Genomic DNA, 18,520 nt, shown 5'->3' with positions numbered 1-18,520 from the left:
GTATATTTTTTTGTTAAAAGACGTGCATTTTTTGGATGGTAATCATCATACAAACATTTAAAAATATCCTTAATTCCTCCTGCACTACAGATAAAATAATGCAGATGAAGATTAAAGTGAAAGAATAAATCAAATCTAAAATAATGCATAAAACTAATTAAAATCACATGAACAGAGATTCCAAGCAGTAAAAGAATGATACAAAGAAAAATGAGGGCAAATAAAGAAGTAGACATGATTATTAAAATGATGTGACGAAGGAATAGAAATATAAAATGATTTTTGGAGACAGCATTTAGCAAAATTTCTGGAGGATGTTTTATATCTACCATAGGCTTTGAATGTGTGTTTTTGCCAACATATTGAGGGTAGCTTGAAGTCACCACCAACTATAATTGTATGAGTGGGGAACCTATTTGTGAACTGTTCAGCAACTGAATCATCCTTTTTTTGGGGGGGGGGGGGGGGGGAGGGTAAAAGGAAGCAATTTTTAATTTATTCTGGTTGTCAAGTGCAACCTCTACACACACTGAGAGTAACTATCTACTTCAGGAGAAACTTTCAAATGATAGAGCACAGCAGTCAGTCATCCTTTTCTTTCAGGTTTTATTAGGCAAATGTAGATTTCGACTAATGTCTAGTCATTATCAGTGCACTATTTCATGGTGTCAATGCATGTTCTATTGCTTCAGTTCCCTGTTGTTCGGGCTTCTGCCACAGTTCTAATCAGAGGCTCATACAGTTCTGCGACTGTGTAGGTTGCAGAATGCTCGATTGTGACAAGGGGTGATGGTGTTCTGGGTTCTCATTAAGAGGTCAAGTATTCACTACATAGACAGCGTTGACGAACAACAGGGGACTCACGTACTAGGACATGCATTGATACTATGAAATAGTGCATTGATAATGGCGAGGCACTAGCCGAAATCTAGATTTGTCTAATCAAACCTGAAAGAAAAGGATGGCTGGCTGCTGTGCTCTATCATTTAAATCATATAACCGTTGAGTGCATGCACATTCCTAATGGAAGGTAATTGGACAAGATAAACTTCTTCTAACAGCAACAAAAATACCACCAACAACTGTATTTAATCTATCTTTTCTTAACACTGTTAGGTCCTTTGGACAAATTTTGACTGAAGCTATTCCCGACTTTAGCTTTCTTTCAGTACCTATAATGATATAAGCTTCAGTGCTTAGCACTGGAACTCTGGTTCTTTCCCAACACAGCTATGACAATTTACAGCTCCAGTATTGGTTGTTCCCCACAGCCCCTGCTACCCATGTAGTGGATACCTGACCTATTAATTAGAACTCAAACCACGACCACCCCATGGCACAAGTTGAGTTTTCTGCAATCTACACAGTCGCAGAACCGTCTAAGCCTCTGATTCAGATCCAGCGCTCAGCTAAGTACCATAACTCCACGGTCGGTCTTGTCGACAGTGATGTAGATGGTGAGCTGTGTGTTCATCCCACAAGCAAGTCTGGCAGTCTTTACCATGTAATTCATTGCTTCAGTCTACATATATAGATGATAGTTATATGAGACTTGAAAAGGTCTCTCTAAAAATAATTTCATTTGATTAGAGCACCTATGCCTGGGTTTCAGACAAGTTCCCCCAATTTGTTTGATCCTGAGGTGCTATTCTAGTACATTTGGAGAGCCCTGCAATGCTGTTAGAGTTTAGGAAAAATACCAAAGGGCTGAAGTGTCAAGGGGAATTTGGATTGAGCAGGGACACTAGGGTAGTTCGTGCAGTTCTGCAAAGCTACTGTGCCAGGGTGGTGTAGTGGTTAGCACATCTGCCAGTAAGAGACCCAGGTTCTAATCCCAGCCTTGGTACAAATTTTCATTCATAAATCGTAGATGATTGAGACATGAAAAGGTCTCTGGAAATATAACAGTGGAAAATTCAGGATGTTACAGTACTATAGAAACGATAGTTGCTACTCACCATATAGTGGAGAAGCTGAGTCGCAGATAGGCACAACATAAAGACTATCACAAAATAAGCTTTGTCAAAAATAGGCTCTCTCTCTCTCTCTCTCTCTCTCTCTCTCTCTCTCTCGCTGTCTGTCTCTCTCTCTCTCTCTCTCGCTGTCTGTGTCTCTCTCTCTTGCTGTCTCTCTCTCTCTCTCTCTCTCTCTCTCGCTGTCTCTCTCTCTCTCTCTCTCTCTCTCTCTCTCTCTCTCTCTCTCTCTCGCTGTCTGTCTCTCTCTCTCTCTCTCTCTCTCTCTCTCTCGCTGTCTCTCTCTCTCTCTCTCTCTCTCTCTCTCTCGCTGTCTCTCTCTCTCTCTCTCTCTCTCGCTGTCTGTGTCTCTCTCTCTCGCTGTCTGTGTCTCTCTGTGAGTGTGTGTGTGTGTGTGTGTGTGTGTGTGCGTGTGTGTGTGTGTGAGAGAGAGAGAGAGAGAGAGAGAGAGAGAGAGAGAGAGAGAGAGAGAGAGAGAGAGATGAAAGCTTATTGTGTGACAGTCTTTTTGTTGTGCCTACCTGAGACCTAGCTTCTCCGCTATATGGTGAGTAACAACTATCTCTGGAAATGTAGTATCATTTGATTTACCACTTCAGCTAGATGCCAGAAACCAGAGATAACCTTTTCTGATCCAATGCGACACACATCGTTAGTACCGAGATAGGTGAGCTATCACCTAATTGGTTGCACCCTATGCTCTTCATGGCATCTGGAATGACGCCTCCCAGCACGCTCACAGAATACACACTGGATTCCTTCCCTTCCTTGGCACCCATATTCCTGGGGTTGGAAGTGCAGCATTGTCTACTGTAAATGATGTAGCCGACAGGTGCACATTTGCATTTCGTAGTTGTTTACTTTCCCTTTTCACAACCCCCATACACACATTTATATATGGCCAGTGCACTGTTGTTTCAACTTTCCATAAGCCTCATTATTAGTTTGTAGGCAAACCTCCACATACTGCTGTAATAGTTTACTATTGAACATCTACAAGCAGTAAAAACCTAACCACGAAGTTCACAGTTCTTGAAGAATAGAAAGGTACATATGGAGCAGACACTGTCATTGTTTTAACACATGGCATAATTGTGGAACACTTATTTCACAGTTAAGTTGAAGCATTGTTGTTGTAACCAACACAGGTTTCTCGTCTGAAACTCGGTCGTCGACTCACTGTGTCGGGATCAAAAATCGGGCCCTTATATATCCTCACAATAATAGGTGCTGAAACTACACATTGTTGGAAGTTTAATTTACAGATATTACAATTAAAACTTACTTCATTCAATTAACTGACTACAATGAAAAATTGGTTCTTTTTAACAGTTTCTTCTACTACAAGAGTTAGGCCGAATTATTCGTTTAAATCATGAAATTAACAAATATAAGTACACAAACAATACTTTGGACAGACCTGTTAATTACTTTGGAATTAAGGGCTGGCTTTGCTAACATGTTTTTGAATAGAACCAAATAGATACTTTAAGATTACTAAATGATTAATGGAAAATCTCATATAAGATGTGAAACAAATACTAACAAAGAGATAGAGGGGCTGGCCAGTACTTTCCTCAGCTCAGTACAGCCGATAGATACACATAAAACAGAACTGAAAATTTACATTCCTAGCTTTCGGAACTTTGTTCCTTCATCAGGGAGGAGAGAGGGGAAAAAAAGGGAAGAAGGGAAAGTGGATTCAGTTACTCACAACCCAGGTTATGAAGCAACAGGGAAAGGTAAGCAGGGAGGGTGGCAAGGATGGAGGCATGGTTGTCAGAGGGAAGCCAAAGATATTCTACTGTAAGTACTGTGCCAGCTTCAACCAAAGAGGATGCATACAGAAGTAAAGAGGTATATAGTATAAAGATAAACACAACTACGTAGGATGAAAAGATGCGTGAATGGCTAAAGAGGAAAGGGAAAGAGGAGAAGACTGAAGAGTGAATGGGAGTGAGGTTGTTTAACGTAGGTTCAGTCCAGGGGGATGGCGGGATGAAAGGATGTGTTGGAGTGCAAGTTCCCATCTCCGCAGTTCAGAGGGACTGGTGTTGGGTGGGAGAAGCCAAATGGCACATACGGTGTAGCAGGTTCCTAGGTCCCTAGAATTATGCTGGAGGGCATGCTCCGCTACTGGGTATTGGGCATCTCCTAGGCGGACAGTTCGTCTGTGTCCGTTCATGCGCTCAGCCAGTTTGGTTGTTGTCATGCCGATGTAAAAGGCTGTGCAGTGCAGGCATGTCAGTTGATAAATGACATGTGTAGTTTCACACGTAGCCCTGCCTTGAATTGTGTATGTTTTACCAGTAGCGGGGCTGGAGTAGGTGGTTGTGGGCGGATGCATGGGGCAGGTTTTGCAGCGGGGTCGGTTACAGGGGTAGGAACCGCTGGGTAGAGAAGGTAGTCTGGGAATATTGTAGGGTTTAACAAGGATGTTACGGAGGTTAGGGGGGCGACGAAAGGCAACTCTGGGTGGTGTGGGGAGAATTTTGTCAAGGGATGATCTCATTTCAGGGGTTGACTTGAGAAAGTCATATCCCTGGCGGAGTAATTTGTTGATGTTTTCGAGGCCAGGATAATATTGGGTGACAAGGGGGATACTTCTGTGTGGTCTGGGGGTAGGAACATTGTTGTTGGATGGGGAGGAATGTACTGCTCGGGAAATCTGTTTGTGGACAAGGTCTGCAGGATAGTTGCGGGAGAGGAAGCTCGCATCCACACCTATGCCCATATCAAACCCACAAACAAACAACAGTACCTTCACTTTGATAGCTGCCATCCTTTCCACATCAAACGCTCCCTTCCCTACAGCCTAGGTATTCGTGGCAAACGTATCTGCTCCAGTGACGAATCCCTCAACAACTACACCAATAACCTGACCAGTGCTTTCCTCTCCCGCAACTATCCTGCAGACCTTGTCCACAAACAGATTTCCCGAGCAGTACATTCCTCCCCATCCAACAACAATGTTCCTACCCCCAGACCACACAGAAGTATCCCCCTTGTCACCCAATATTATCCTGGCCTCGAAAACATCAACAAATTACTCCGCCAGGGATATGACTTTCTCAAGTCAACCCCTGAAATGAGATCATCCCTTGACAAAATTCTCCCCACACCACCCAGAGTTGCCTTTCGTCGCCCCCCTAACCTCCGTAACATCCTTGTTAAACCCTACAATATTCCCAGACTACCTTCTCTACCCAGCGGTTCCTACCCCTGTAACCGACCCCGCTGCAAAACCTGCCCCATGCATCCGCCCACAACCACCTACTCCAGCCCCGCTACTGGTAAAACATACACAATTCAAGGCAGGGCTACGTGTGAAACTACACATGTCATTTATCAACTGACATGCCTGCACTGCACAGCCTTTTACATCGGCATGACAACAACCAAACTGGCTGAGCGCATGAACGGACACAGACGAACTGTCCGCCTAGGAGATGCCCAATACCCAGTAGCGGAGCATGCCCTCCAGCATAATTCTAGGGACCTAGGAACCTGCTACACCGTATGTGCCATTTGGCTTCTCCCACCCAACACCAGTCCCTCTGAACTGCGGAGATGGGAACTTGCACTCCAACACATCCTTTCATCCCGCCATCCCCCTGGACTGAACCTACGTTAAACAACCTCACTCCCATTCACTCTTCAGTCTTCTCCTCTTTCCCTTTCCTCTTTAGCCATTCACGCATCTTTTCATCCTACGTAGTTGTGTTTATCTTTATACTATATACCTCTTTACTTCTGTATGCATCCTCTTTGGTTGAAGCTGGCACAGTACTTACAGTAGAATATCTTTGGCTTCCCTCTGACAACCATGCCTCCATCCTTGCCACCCTCCCTGTTTACCTTTCCCTGTTGCTTCATAACCTGGGTTGTGAGTAACTGAATCCACTTTCCCTTCTTCCCTTTTTTTTCCCCTCTCTCCTCCCTGATGAAGGAACAAAGTTCCGAAAGCTAGGAATGTAAATTTTCAGTTCTGTTTTATGTGTATCTATCGGCTGTACTGAGCTGAGGTAAGTACTGGCCAGCCCCTCTATCTCTTTGTTAGTATTTGTTTCACACTTTAAGATTACTAGCATTTCATCTTCTAAATGTTTACAATTATTATGGAATTTATGTTTGTTTATAAGTCAACAATAGAATTTAAATTATGAAACAATTACTGATTTCACCCTATAACAAAAGTATTAACTAGGAATAGTCAAAATAAATTGGCCGGCCACTGTGGTCAAGCAGTTCTAGGCACTTCAGTCCGGAACCGCGCTGCTGCTACGGTCGCAAGTTCGAATCCTGCCTTGGGCGTGGATGTGTGTGATGCCCTTAGCTTGGTTAGGTTTAAGTAGTTCTAAGTCTAGGGGACTGTTGACCTCCTCAGATGTTAAGTCCCATAGTGCTTAGAGCCATTTGAACCATTAGTCAAATTGGAAAATCAATTACACACATAAAACTAAGCACAAAATTAAATCTGGTGTTATATTCTTTAAAACTGAGGGTCAGCCTTTCTCTTTTATGAAAATGCAGATTATACTCACTTATGTTAATGTTAATTAGTTAAAAGTGAAAAAATGAATTTAAAGGAGGCAGATAGCAAAACAAGAGGTGAAGTCACAATTGGAGATCCCAAGCTAGTAAACCCACCCCCTTCTGTGACTGCCCAGATCTTGCAGGCTGAGAGGCTTCCTGTGGAATAGGGTGAGTGACTGCATCTGGCTCAGAATTTGTCAGCCACAGGTAAACCATTTCATCAGGTGAATGAGGGGCCTCTTTCATCGACCTCCTGGAAAGTCTTTTGAGTGCCTGCCACAGCTTGAAACAACCTCCCCCGCATACATGGTTAAGGGGTCATGGTCAGTGTGGGGAGTACCCGGGGTGGTCACAATAGAAAAAGAGCAATCAGGGGACACAACTGACATGCTGGATATACCCCGCATCCCCAATCCAGCCACCCACAATGATGCTCACTGGCAACAGCCTCAAGCTGCAAGACCAAAGCTTTGCTTTTGTAACATAAGATCCAGTGATATTTGTTGCCAATTGTTAGTGAATTGGTATAAAAACTGGAGAAATATTTGTTGTATAGAATGAAAGGGCACAGCTGCAGCTTTTTAAAAGGTAATAGCTTTTCTGCTAATTTTATAGTTTATTTTAGGCTGTCCACATCATACACACACACACACACACACACACACACTGGCAGCCACTTCTCCTAGTTTATACTTAAAGGTTCTCCAGGTCCACATCATTAAGATGGGGGGGGGGGGGGGGATTCTGCTAGGAATGTTCCTGCGTGTGTGTGTGTGTGTGTGTGTGTGTGTGTGTGTGTGTGTGTAATTCAGTTGTTCATGAGTATGCTAAGCCCATTCTTGCATGGAAAAACATTATGACCCAACAGGAAACATTGTTCCCCATTTCATATGCATTTACATTTATTGAGAAAATAAATATTTAAATAATAAAATCAGTGCAATAAGTAGTAGTAGTAGTAGTAGTAGTAGTAGGTGATTGCCCCTCTCCCTCCCCCTGGCCCTCTCCCTCCACCCATCCTCTCCCTCCCTCCATCCTCCCCCACCCCCTCACCATATAACTCTTACATTCAATTTTGTTAATGAAAAAAGTACTTAAGTTTTTGTCTTGTTTAATCTTTTATCTGATTTCCTTCATTTTTTGTTTTAGAGCTACAGTTTCAACTCGTTTTCAGTAATGGAGGACTGATTCAGAGCAGTCCTTCTTCGCCAGAGGATGACAGTAAACCAAAGGTTTGTTTTATGTAGCGTTGTAAACTTGTATTTAGTATTGTTGATAAGGCTTTATCTACTACTAGCTGTGCCCAAGACTTTTTACTTGTTTTGACTTACGAAGCCTTCTTGTAAACGAAGTTTGAAGTAGTATGAGTAGGGACTGAATGAAAATCTTGTTTGCTTCATTAATATGGGAGAGCGCTCCATAGAGTTGGCCACATGAAAAGCAACTGGCATTAATGTCCACACCCGCAACATTAAATATCTGGCCTTGTACTTTGTTTGTAGTCGTAGCATAACATAAGCTCACCGGGAAGTGTACACATTTAAAGAGAAATGGTAAAGTGTTGGGAGTAAGCGGGATTTGAGGTGTAAAAACTCACTCACTTGTGCCATTTCCCATCAGAATTTCCACTTTGACAATGTTATGTTGAAGAGAAGTTACTTCAAGCCTCTGTGAGAGAAGGGTTCTGAGGAGCGAGACAATGCATAATGCTCTTATTCAGAGTTATGTTGCATCTCCCTTTCGGAAGGATTTTTAGAAGATTGGGTTAAAAGTTGATGTTCTTGAGCTGCAGTAAGTTTCTCCTCATGAACTTCATTGTATTCTTGAGATTGCATAGTCCTCTGTCTATTATACAGGAAGACTTGATTATTTTGTAGGCGTTTTTATTTGTAAACAAAATGAAATCTAAATGTTTCGTGTTGGCACCCAAATCACAAAGCAAACTTAATAAACCTATTTCTCCTAGCAAAGAATATAAATAAAACCTATCAAAAGAAGCAAAGCTGTGTTGTAAAGTTTTCAATAAACAAAGCAAAATCAGTAAATGTGTCTACCCTAGCCAAGTAAATTCATAATACTGAAGTGTTTAATTCTAAAAATACATCTATCACTGAGTTATCTACTGGTTCTTTGCTGTACTAAGCCATGATGATTAACCATCTGAACTATCAAGCTGAGCAGCTAAAATAGCGTCAGTGGAATGTTGACTTCCTTTAATCAATATTTGACAACTGTGAGAGCAAGTATAAGAAAAACATTTGAAACTTTCACTTTGCTTTATGCTTGTGGTTCAGTGGAACAGAATACACTTATACTGTGTCTCATTTCTCAACCCTAATGTGACAGTATTATGAACATTGAAAAGGTGGTTAAAAGGAGCAGGAAGTTTTTATGTACTAAGAAGGCAGTAGGAACATAAAAGTAAATCTGTTGTCATTATATCATTTCATTTTTATGTATATGGAATGAAGGGGTGAGTGAAAATTTGTGCCATGGCCGTGAATTGTGCGAACCACTGTGCCAGGGTGGCTTAGTGTATAGTGCGCCTGTCTAGTAAGCAGCAGATCCTGTTTGGATTCCCAGCCTTGGTACAAATTTTCAGTCGCTGCTTCAGTCTATATATGCAAAAATCATATCTGTATGAGACCAGTAAATTCTCTGAAATTGTGTAATTTCATTTGCGTATCATTTTAGGTTAACAAGCCTTTAAGCAGATGTGAGTTTTTCATAGCTGTCCTGTAGACTATCATTGATTTCTTTGTGAGAAGACTGGCTTTATATGAAATTATAGCTCCTCTTAATCCTGAAATGGGTTAACAGAGAGAAGCTATACTCCAGATAAATACCTTAAGAAGAGACTCCATAAAATTTATATGTTTTGTATTTTTTTTTAATTTTTATTTTTATTTTGCCATTGCGAGTTAATTTGTTTCCCAAATAGCAAAAGCATTTAATACTGCTAATGTCTTATTCCCTAATCTACTTCGATCAGTGTGTCCTGATTTGATTCTATGGCACTGTTTTACTTTTGACTTTCATCTCATAACCTCTTTCAAGACACTAACCATCACATTGTATTGTTCTTCCTATTCCTCTGCCATATCTAACAAAACTGCAGTGTCATCAACAAACCTCAAAGTTTTTATTTCTTCTCACTAACTATGTAATTACCTTTCCAAATTATTTCTTGATCAATTTTACAGCATTCTCGATCAACATACTGAACAGTATTGATGTGCAATCCTGTCTCACTCGCTTCTCAACTACTGCTTCTCTTTCATGTCCTTCAACTCCTATAACTGCAGTCTTATGTCTGTTACAGATAACCTTTTGCTCCCTGTATTTTAGCCCTGTTACAATCAATATTTCGAAAGATGTTCAGTCAACATAGTCAAAAGCATTCACTAAATCTACAAATGCTAGAATGGTAGATTTTCCATTCTTAACCTATCATGTGATACAAATGTTGAAAGTAATTACACTTTCGTATTTTGCTACATTTGTGTGGCGACATGTATGATCGCCGAAGTATTGTGCCCGTTGGACACCGTAGACCGGCAGTACACCCGTGGATATTTTGATTATCAAATATGCCGGGAGAAACTCAAGAACCACAACTTGTGTGTGTACTTTGCCATTGTGACTGATAAAATGCTGAAAAAAATAATAGTGCACAAAGCATAGAAAGAGTCATGGGACTCATTTGTAAGTGTCTTAGAACATGACATACACGGTAGACATTGTGTATACACGGTCATGAAAGCCCTCAACAGGGAAGAAAGACACTTTCTCACTGAACATTATACACAATGAATAGTGGATAAATCATTATGCAGACGTGTGGTGTACATGAAATACTGAAGGTAACACCGGTGAAAGTATGTACAATGAAACATAGATCCAGTTACTATGGAGGAACTAAAAGAGGCTTTGAAAGCTATGAAGAACAGAAAAGCTACCTTAATTGAACAGACAATGTGTTCGTAGTTGAAAAGATTATAGAGAAACACACAGTATTTAATAAAGAAACCCATATGGCCTTTATCAACCGTGAGAAGGCTTTGATCATGTGAACCATGATAGCCCATGGAAGATTATGTCTGAATGTGGTCATCCTTATCACCTAATAGAGATAGTAAAATGTCTTTACAAAATTACATGCATTATAATATACACACATAAGAATCAATTAGAAGAAATAGTTATTATGTTAGATGAGGGTGTGGACTATCGCCTACCCTTTTTAATTTTTACATTGACTTCATTCTTTGCAAATGGAAATGTAAAGTAAGCAAAGGAATTAAGATAATGCATGAGGAATGCCTGAAAGTACTTTTGTTTGCTGGTGACATCGTTATTATTCAAAAGAATGAAGATGACCTCCAAAGATCGGTATACCAGTGAACGTAATTTGCAACAACTGGAACTTTAAAGTTTCTAACACCAAAACAAAAATAGTGGCATTCTGAGGAAAATATCCAGTCAGATCAAAAATTATTTTGGGTAATTCAGTTTTAGAATATGTGTCAAATCTCATATTTAATCTGTGCTATAAGTTTTGAATTTGAATACGCAAATTCCAAGCTGTCTGTGGCACCATTAGCAGAAAATGGGCCACAAAATACAATGTAGAAACCATCATGAAATTCCATACAGTAATTGCAGTTCCTGTGTTATCCTGTGGAAGCAAAAGTTGGGCTACCACAGTAAATAAATAAAATAAAATTCAAGCAGCAGAGATGAGGTTCCTAAGAAGTGCAGAGGGCTGCACAAGAAGGGATATAATTAGAAATGAAGATATTACAACAGAATTAAATATTTCCAGCATGAAAGAAAAAATTCAAAAATATCATGAAGATTGGAGACAACACCTCATGAGAATGCCATATTACAGAATTCCCCAAAAGATCCTGAACTAAAAGCCTAGGGGGAAAAAACATATTGGAAGACCTCGAAAAAGGTGGGAATGATTTTGTTTGTGAGTTCAGAACAGGCAATAGCCTAATCCTGGAAAGGACGCCGACGACTTACTAATCTGATTTTTCAATTTAATAATAATAAATGGTTAATTTGTCCATACTAACTTAACACTCATGGACATAGTCAGTTTCAAACACAAGAACATTAAAAAAAGTTTTGAAGTAAAGATAGATATACACAATAACATTAGAAATCTTTGATGGACTACACACATTTATCAATTAACAGTTGCTTTAATTTTGTCTTAAATATGTTTTCTTCTAACAATTTTATATTATTTGGCAATCTGTTATAAAAATGTCTTCCAGCAGAAAATGGACTATGATCTGTTGCTCTTTTATTACTAAGTTTTATGTGGTAATTCTCTCCTTTTCTTGTATTATAATTATGGATTTCACTATCGATTACACTATGCTCCATATTTTGTTTTACAAATGGTATAGTTCTGAGAACATACAATGAATATGCTGTTAGTGTGTTATACTTAATGAAATATTCTCTACAGGACTGCCACTTACTAATATTGGATATTATCCTAATTGCTCTTTTCTGTGCTCTAAAAGCCCCATCCATATATACCATTGGTGCCCCACCTCAAATCTCGATACCATATTGCAGGTGGGAGTGTAGAAGTCCAAAATAGATTTGTCTTAAAACAGGTTGCACTATTATGCTAGAAAGGTGTTTCAGCAGGTAGGTGTTGCAGGAGATTTTTTTTACACATGTAGCTGATGTGCTCCTTCCATGTAAGATTTTCATCTACTATAATACCCAGGAATTTGTTTATCAATTGTTTCAACTGATAGCTCTGGTTCTGTACCCACATGTCTTGATTTATAATTTAGTAGAAACTCCATCAGAATTGTCTTGTCCTTATTTAGCACCAATTTGTTTTAGTGAGATATTCTGTGATGAGGCTAATGTTCTCTGCATTATTTTGCACTGCTAACTGTTTTGTAGAGCCCCAACTTGTGAAGGAGGTATCATCAGCGTAATTTACTAGGTTTAAATTTTGTGGAATTATTATATCATTGATGTACATAATAAACAAAAAAATGCCAGATAATGCTTCCCTGAGGGACTCCACAGTTAAGAATTCAATAAGATGATTTTACTGTTTGTGTATGTCTCCCAGTTGTATAATACAGCTTTACACATTGTCTCCTGCCAGCAAGGTAGGATCTTCACAAATCTAATGCTACTCCTCTGACTCCACAAGTTTCTAATTTATGCAGAGGAACAGAATTATTTACAGAGTCATAAGCCTTGGAAAATGTAGCTACAGCCGTTATTGTAGACCGGCCCTTCCTGAAACCATGTTGACAGTTTTTTTAATACATTGTACTTACAGAAAAATGATTCAAGTTGATCAAGCAGTAGCCTTTCCAACAGCTTACTAAGTACTGATGTCAATGAAATAGACCTATAATTTTGTATATCTGTAGTTTTCCCCTTTTTATGCACCGGTCTTATTTCAGTGACTTTTAACTGGTCAGGAAATGACCCCTTACTGAAAGAGCCGTTTTTTAAATGTTGTAGTTGCTTTATTAATTCATTACTACATTCTTTCAGAAATTTTGCTGAAATGTCATCCTAGCCACTGGATGTATTTGTTTTTAAGTTGGAAATGGTTTTCAGTATTTCCAATTCTGTAACACCCCTCAAGAAGAATGAATTACTGCCATTACTGGGATTTAGCACCTCTGGTGACTCGATCACATCCTCCCTACTCATCTTACTAAACTGGTCTATGTGTCTCTCACATACTTCCCTGGGGTTACTCAGCAAATTTTCATTGTCACTTATTATTATGTTATTGCACACTGCATTGCCACTCCCTCCTCTTTCCTTATTTACTATACTCCACATCGTTTTTGTACCATTACTAGATTGCCTCATCTGTTCAGCATACATCTGTTCTTTTAATGTCTTAAGTGCTTCCCTGTACGTTTTTCTACAGGCTTTGTATTTAGATTCGAAGTACTGCAGTTTGGTGTCTCTAAAAAGAATATACAAGTCCTTCATATCTTCCTTTAATTTTATCATGTTAGGGGGAAGTTTGATTCCTGGAACTGTCAGTTTTCTTTAGTATTTTGACCACTGGGCACATTTGATTAAGACAATGGGTTAATGTTGTATAAAATCTGTCCCACTTTTCATTGATATCTTATATTTCAAATAGGCCTACCTGATGCCAGTTTACATGTGCCAGGGTTTCCTTTAATATATGATAGTCAAGCTTTCTTTCAAAGGTAAATAGGTCCCCACCAGATACTATTTCTTTGTCTGTAAGAAGCTCTAGGACTAGTGCCCTATGATCTGAAATGTGATTCTAAACAGTTCTAACTACAAGGTCTTCATGTCTTAAGTTTGTAATAACATGGTCAATACATGTGAGAGAGTCACATGTTATTCTTGTTGGTGTTGACTTCACGTGGGTGTAATTATAGGACTGTAATGTATCACTATATCTAAGATAATTTGTACTGTAATTAAGGAGTCTGTGTTCACTTCGCCTACTATTATAGTCTGTTTCTTATGAGGCGAGAGTTTGTCAGCAAGTTCAATAAATGTGTTGGTACTTATTTTCTTTGGATCTGGAATTATTACATTCTTATTGAAATCCGAGGGTATTTTTTGTCTCTTACAGCTTGCATATCAGACTAGATCAGTTTTGTCATAATATGTTCTTCCATGTACTTCAGTATCACATTAGGGCTCTCATCTATGCCAGGTGCCTTCATTCAACATAGGTATTTCAGTGCGCTGTAAAATTTTTCTCACATCATACCTCCAACCCCATCATCCCTTTCATTAGTACTGTTTCATTTCTTTTCTTTGTGTAGCCCTTCTATGTATATCATTTCCTTTCCAGTCCCTCTTTCTTTGCTTCATTCTGACTTGCCTCCTGAGCTTCCAGTATTCATACTGCTTATCTTTAATCCAAAGATTTTAATAACTTTCTTTTATGTGGCATTTATCTTTGCTACAGTCTTTGCATGCTTCTACAGCTTTGCATTTATGGTTTATCCATTCCTGTTCTGGACTCTTCATCAGTATCGTAGTGTAGACATCTGTATTATCCTTTGCCCGTTCGTTTTATATTTTCTCCTTTCTTCAATTAAATTCAATATTCATCATTAAATATTAAATTCAATATTCAGCTGTAAAATTCTCCTGCTCTGCAATCCTAGATTCCTGCACCCTATCTCCTAGACTGAAACAATTGCCCTTCAGAAACTTCAGCAGCATACACAACGCTATGTAGCAAAACTATCCAACCTGTCCACCTCGTACTCCTTCCTTGCTCTAGAGCTCTATCCCTCATTACTATCGGATTCCATTTTTCCATCAAAATTAAATTTTATCTCAATTAAATTTTTGTCTTCCTTAACTATTGAATAATTTCTATTCTCATTGTACATGCATTCACAGCTGTGTAGCTAGAAGATATATAAACTGTTACTGCTTTAGTATGTGTTGGTTTTGTCTCTCTCTTGCTTAAGACTTAAATTTTCTAATCTACCTACACAGTTAAGGGCCACACTCTGATGTGTAAAACCCCTGATTTGTTTTTCCTTGTGTCATCATCCTGAGTAGTCCAATGCCCAGAGGTCTGATCCAAATGGGTATTGTGTAATATTTAATACAATAGAAAGCTGTTGTCATTAAATCATGCAGCAGAGATGCATGTCATCCTGTAACGTTCCTTTGCTTGCAGCTGTTTGCACTACCAGCATAACATCACCACAATTAAACTTAAAATGCCAAGCCAGCCAGTCATCCAGACTGTTCCTCTTGCAGTCACTAATTAAGCTTAAGTGCCTTATTATCAACAATGATCAGATACACAGTTTTCATGTGTAAACCAGTTTGTTGACAGATTACCAATCCATATGCAATGAATGAAATTGGTAAACTTTAGTCACTTCTTAGAGAGGAGGTCAAGTGCAAGGAGCAAAAATTGTTTGGCCATTCATTCTTTACCATTTTACACATAAATTATTATTAAACACTGTTGCATTTGTTTAGACTTGTACTAAATAACATAGTGTATCAAGCCAAAATATGTGGAATTTTATTTTCAGATCATCCTGAGTCCAAAACAAGTCAATACAGTACCTCTACAGGTTGAAATGTTGGAGAAGGAAGTTACAGAACTGAAAGCAGCATTAAGTGATTCAAAGGCACAGAATTCATATTTATGTGGAATCATTGAAGAACAAAAGTAAGTAGCAAGGTTTCATACTTACTTCTGGTGTAAAATTATCATAAACAAACTTAAGTTTTTGCCCTCATGTACATCTCTGTACTCTGTTCTCAGAATCTGTATCTTTAATGTGGTCAGTACCCCCCTCCCCATGAACCATTGACCTTGCGGTTGCTGGGGAGGCTTGCGTACCTCAGCGATACACATAGCTGTACTGTAGGTGCAACCACAATGGAGGTGTAGCTGTTGAGAGGCCAGACAAACACGTGGTTCCTGAAGAGGGGCAGTAGCCTTTTCAGTAGTTGCAAGGGGCAACAATCAGGATGATTGACTGACCTGGCCTTTTAACATCAACCAAAACGCCATTGCTCTGTTGGTATTGCAAATGGCTGAAAGCCAGGGGGAACTGCAGCTGTAATTTTTGCCAAGGGCATGCTGCTTTACTGTATGGTTAAATGATTATGGTGTCCTCTTGGGTAAAATATTCCGGAGGTAAGATAGTCTCCCATTCGGATCTCCGGGCAGGAACTACTCAGGTGGATGTCATTGTAAGGAGAAAGAAAACTCCGTTCTATGGATCGGAGTGTGGAATGTCAGAAAATTTAAAAAGGGAAATGGATAGGTTAAAGTTAGATATAGTGTGAATTAGTGAAGTTCGGTGGCAGGAGGAACAAGACTTCTGGTCAGGTGAATACAGAGTTATAAATACAAAATCAAATAGGAGGCATGCAGGAGTAGATTTAGTAACGAATAAAAAAAAATAGGAGTGCGGATAAGCTACTACAAACAGCATAGTGAACACATTACTGTAGCCAAGATAGGTACAAAGCCCACACCTACCACAGTAGTAAAAGTTTTTATGCCATCTTGAAGAAATATATGATGTGATTAAAAGAAAATTATTCAGATAGTTAAGGGAGATGAAAAATTAATAGTCATGATGGACTGGAATTCGATAGTAGGGAAAGGAAGAGAGGAAAAAGCAGTAGGTGAATATGGACTGGGGGTAAGGAATGAAGGAGGAAGCCACCTGGTAGATATTCGTGCAGAGCGTAAGTTAATCATAGTTAACACTTTGTTAACAACTCACGAAAAAAGCTTGCACTTGTATACGTGGAAGAGGCGTAGAAACACTGAGTGATTTCAGATAGATTTTATAATGGTAAGACAGAGATTTAGGAACTAGGTTTTAAATTGTAAGACATTTCTAGGGGCAGATGTGGGGTCTGACCACAATGTATTGGTTATGAACTGAAGATTAAAACTGAAGAAACTGCAAAAAAGAAGGACTTTAAGGAGATGGGACTTCGATAAACTGAAAGAACCAGAGGTTGTTGATAAGGGCAAGATGGCAAATACAGGGGACAGCTATATAGTAGAAGAAGGAATAGGTAGCTTTGAGCGATGAAATAGCAAAGGCAGCAGAGGATCAAGCAGTTAAATAGATGAGGGCTGGTAGAAATCCTTGAGTAGCAGAAGGGATATTGAATTTAATTGATGAAAGGAGAAAATATAGAAATGCAGTAAATGAAGCAGGCAAGAAGGAAACAAATGTCTCAAATGAGATCAACAGGAAGTGCAAAATGGCTAAGCAAGGATTGCTAGAGGACAAATGTAAGGATGTAGAGGCATATATCAATAGGAGTAAGATAGCTACTGCCTACAGGAAAATTAAAGAGACCTTCGGAGAAAAGAGAACCACCTGTGTGAATATCAAGAGCTCAGATGGAAAACCAGTCTTACGCAAAGAAGGGAAAGCAGAAAGGTGTAAGGAGTATATAGAGGGTCTATACAAGGGCGATGTACTTGAGGACAATATTATGGAAATGGACGTAGATGATGATGATGAAATGGAAGATATGATACCGTGTGAAGAATTTGACAGAGAACTGAAAGACCTAAGTCAAAAAACAGGCCCCGGGAGTAGACAATATTCCATTAGAACCACTGATAGCCTTGGTAGAGCCAGCCATGACAAAACTCTAGTCTGGTGAGCAAGATGTAGGGGATTGGTGAAATACCCTCAGACTTCAGCAAGAATATAATAATTCCAATCCCAAAAACAGCAGGTGTTATCAGGTGTGAAAATTACTGAACTATTAGTTAATAAGCCATGGCTGCAAAATACTAACACAAATTCTTTACAGATGAATGGAAAAACTGGTAGAAGCCGATCTCGGGGAAGATCAGTTTGGATTCTGTAGGAATGTTGCAACACACAAGGCAATACTGTCCATGTGACATGTCTTAGAAGAAAGATTAAGGAAAGGCAAACGTACGTTTCTAGCATTTGTAGACTTAGAGGAAGCTTTCGACGGTGTTGACTGGAATACCCTCTTTCAAATTCTGAAGGTGGCAGGAGTAAAACACAGGGGGTGAAAGGCTATTTACAATTTGTACAGACAATAAGCTTTCAAAATGTGGTGCTACAGAGGAATGCTGCAGATTAGATGGGTAGTTCATGTAACTATTGAGGAGGTACTCAATAGAATTGGGGAGAAGAGGAATTTGTGGCACAACCTGACTAAAAGAATGGATCAGTTGGTAGGACACGCTCTGAGGCATCAAGGGATCACCAATTTAGTATTGGAGGGAAGCGTGGAGGGTAAAAGTCGTAGAGGGAGACCAAGAGATGAATACAGTAAGAAGATTCAGAAGGATGTAGGTTGCTGTAGTTACTCAGAGATGAAGAAGCTTGCACAGGATAGAGTAGCATGGAGAGCTGCATCAAACCAGTCTCAGGACTGAAGACCACAACAACAATAATGTGATCAGTAATCATTTTTAAATGACATTTTAGAGCAAATTACTTTGTTCAAAA

At 39.4% G+C, this 18,520-nt stretch overlaps 1 protein-coding gene across 2 annotated transcripts in view; it reads left to right on the top strand.

The window, feature by feature from the left end:
- Positions 1-18,520, top strand: part of LOC124619712 — an 81,377-nt gene that overhangs the window by 45,261 nt on the left and 17,596 nt on the right. For both annotated transcript variants that reach the window (XM_047146276.1, XM_047146285.1), the window contains 2 exons: positions 7,659-7,741; positions 15,578-15,717. In XM_047146276.1, coding sequence (XP_047002232.1) covers positions 7,659-7,741; positions 15,578-15,717 — 223 coding nt within the window. The remainder of the gene's footprint in view (positions 1-7,658; positions 7,742-15,577; positions 15,718-18,520) is intronic.

This window comes from Schistocerca americana, chromosome 1 (assembly GCF_021461395.2).
Source record: "Schistocerca americana isolate TAMUIC-IGC-003095 chromosome 1, iqSchAmer2.1, whole genome shotgun sequence".
NCBI lineage: Eukaryota > Metazoa > Arthropoda > Insecta > Orthoptera > Acrididae > Schistocerca > Schistocerca americana.
This window is presented reverse-complemented; position numbering and strand designations above follow the sequence as displayed.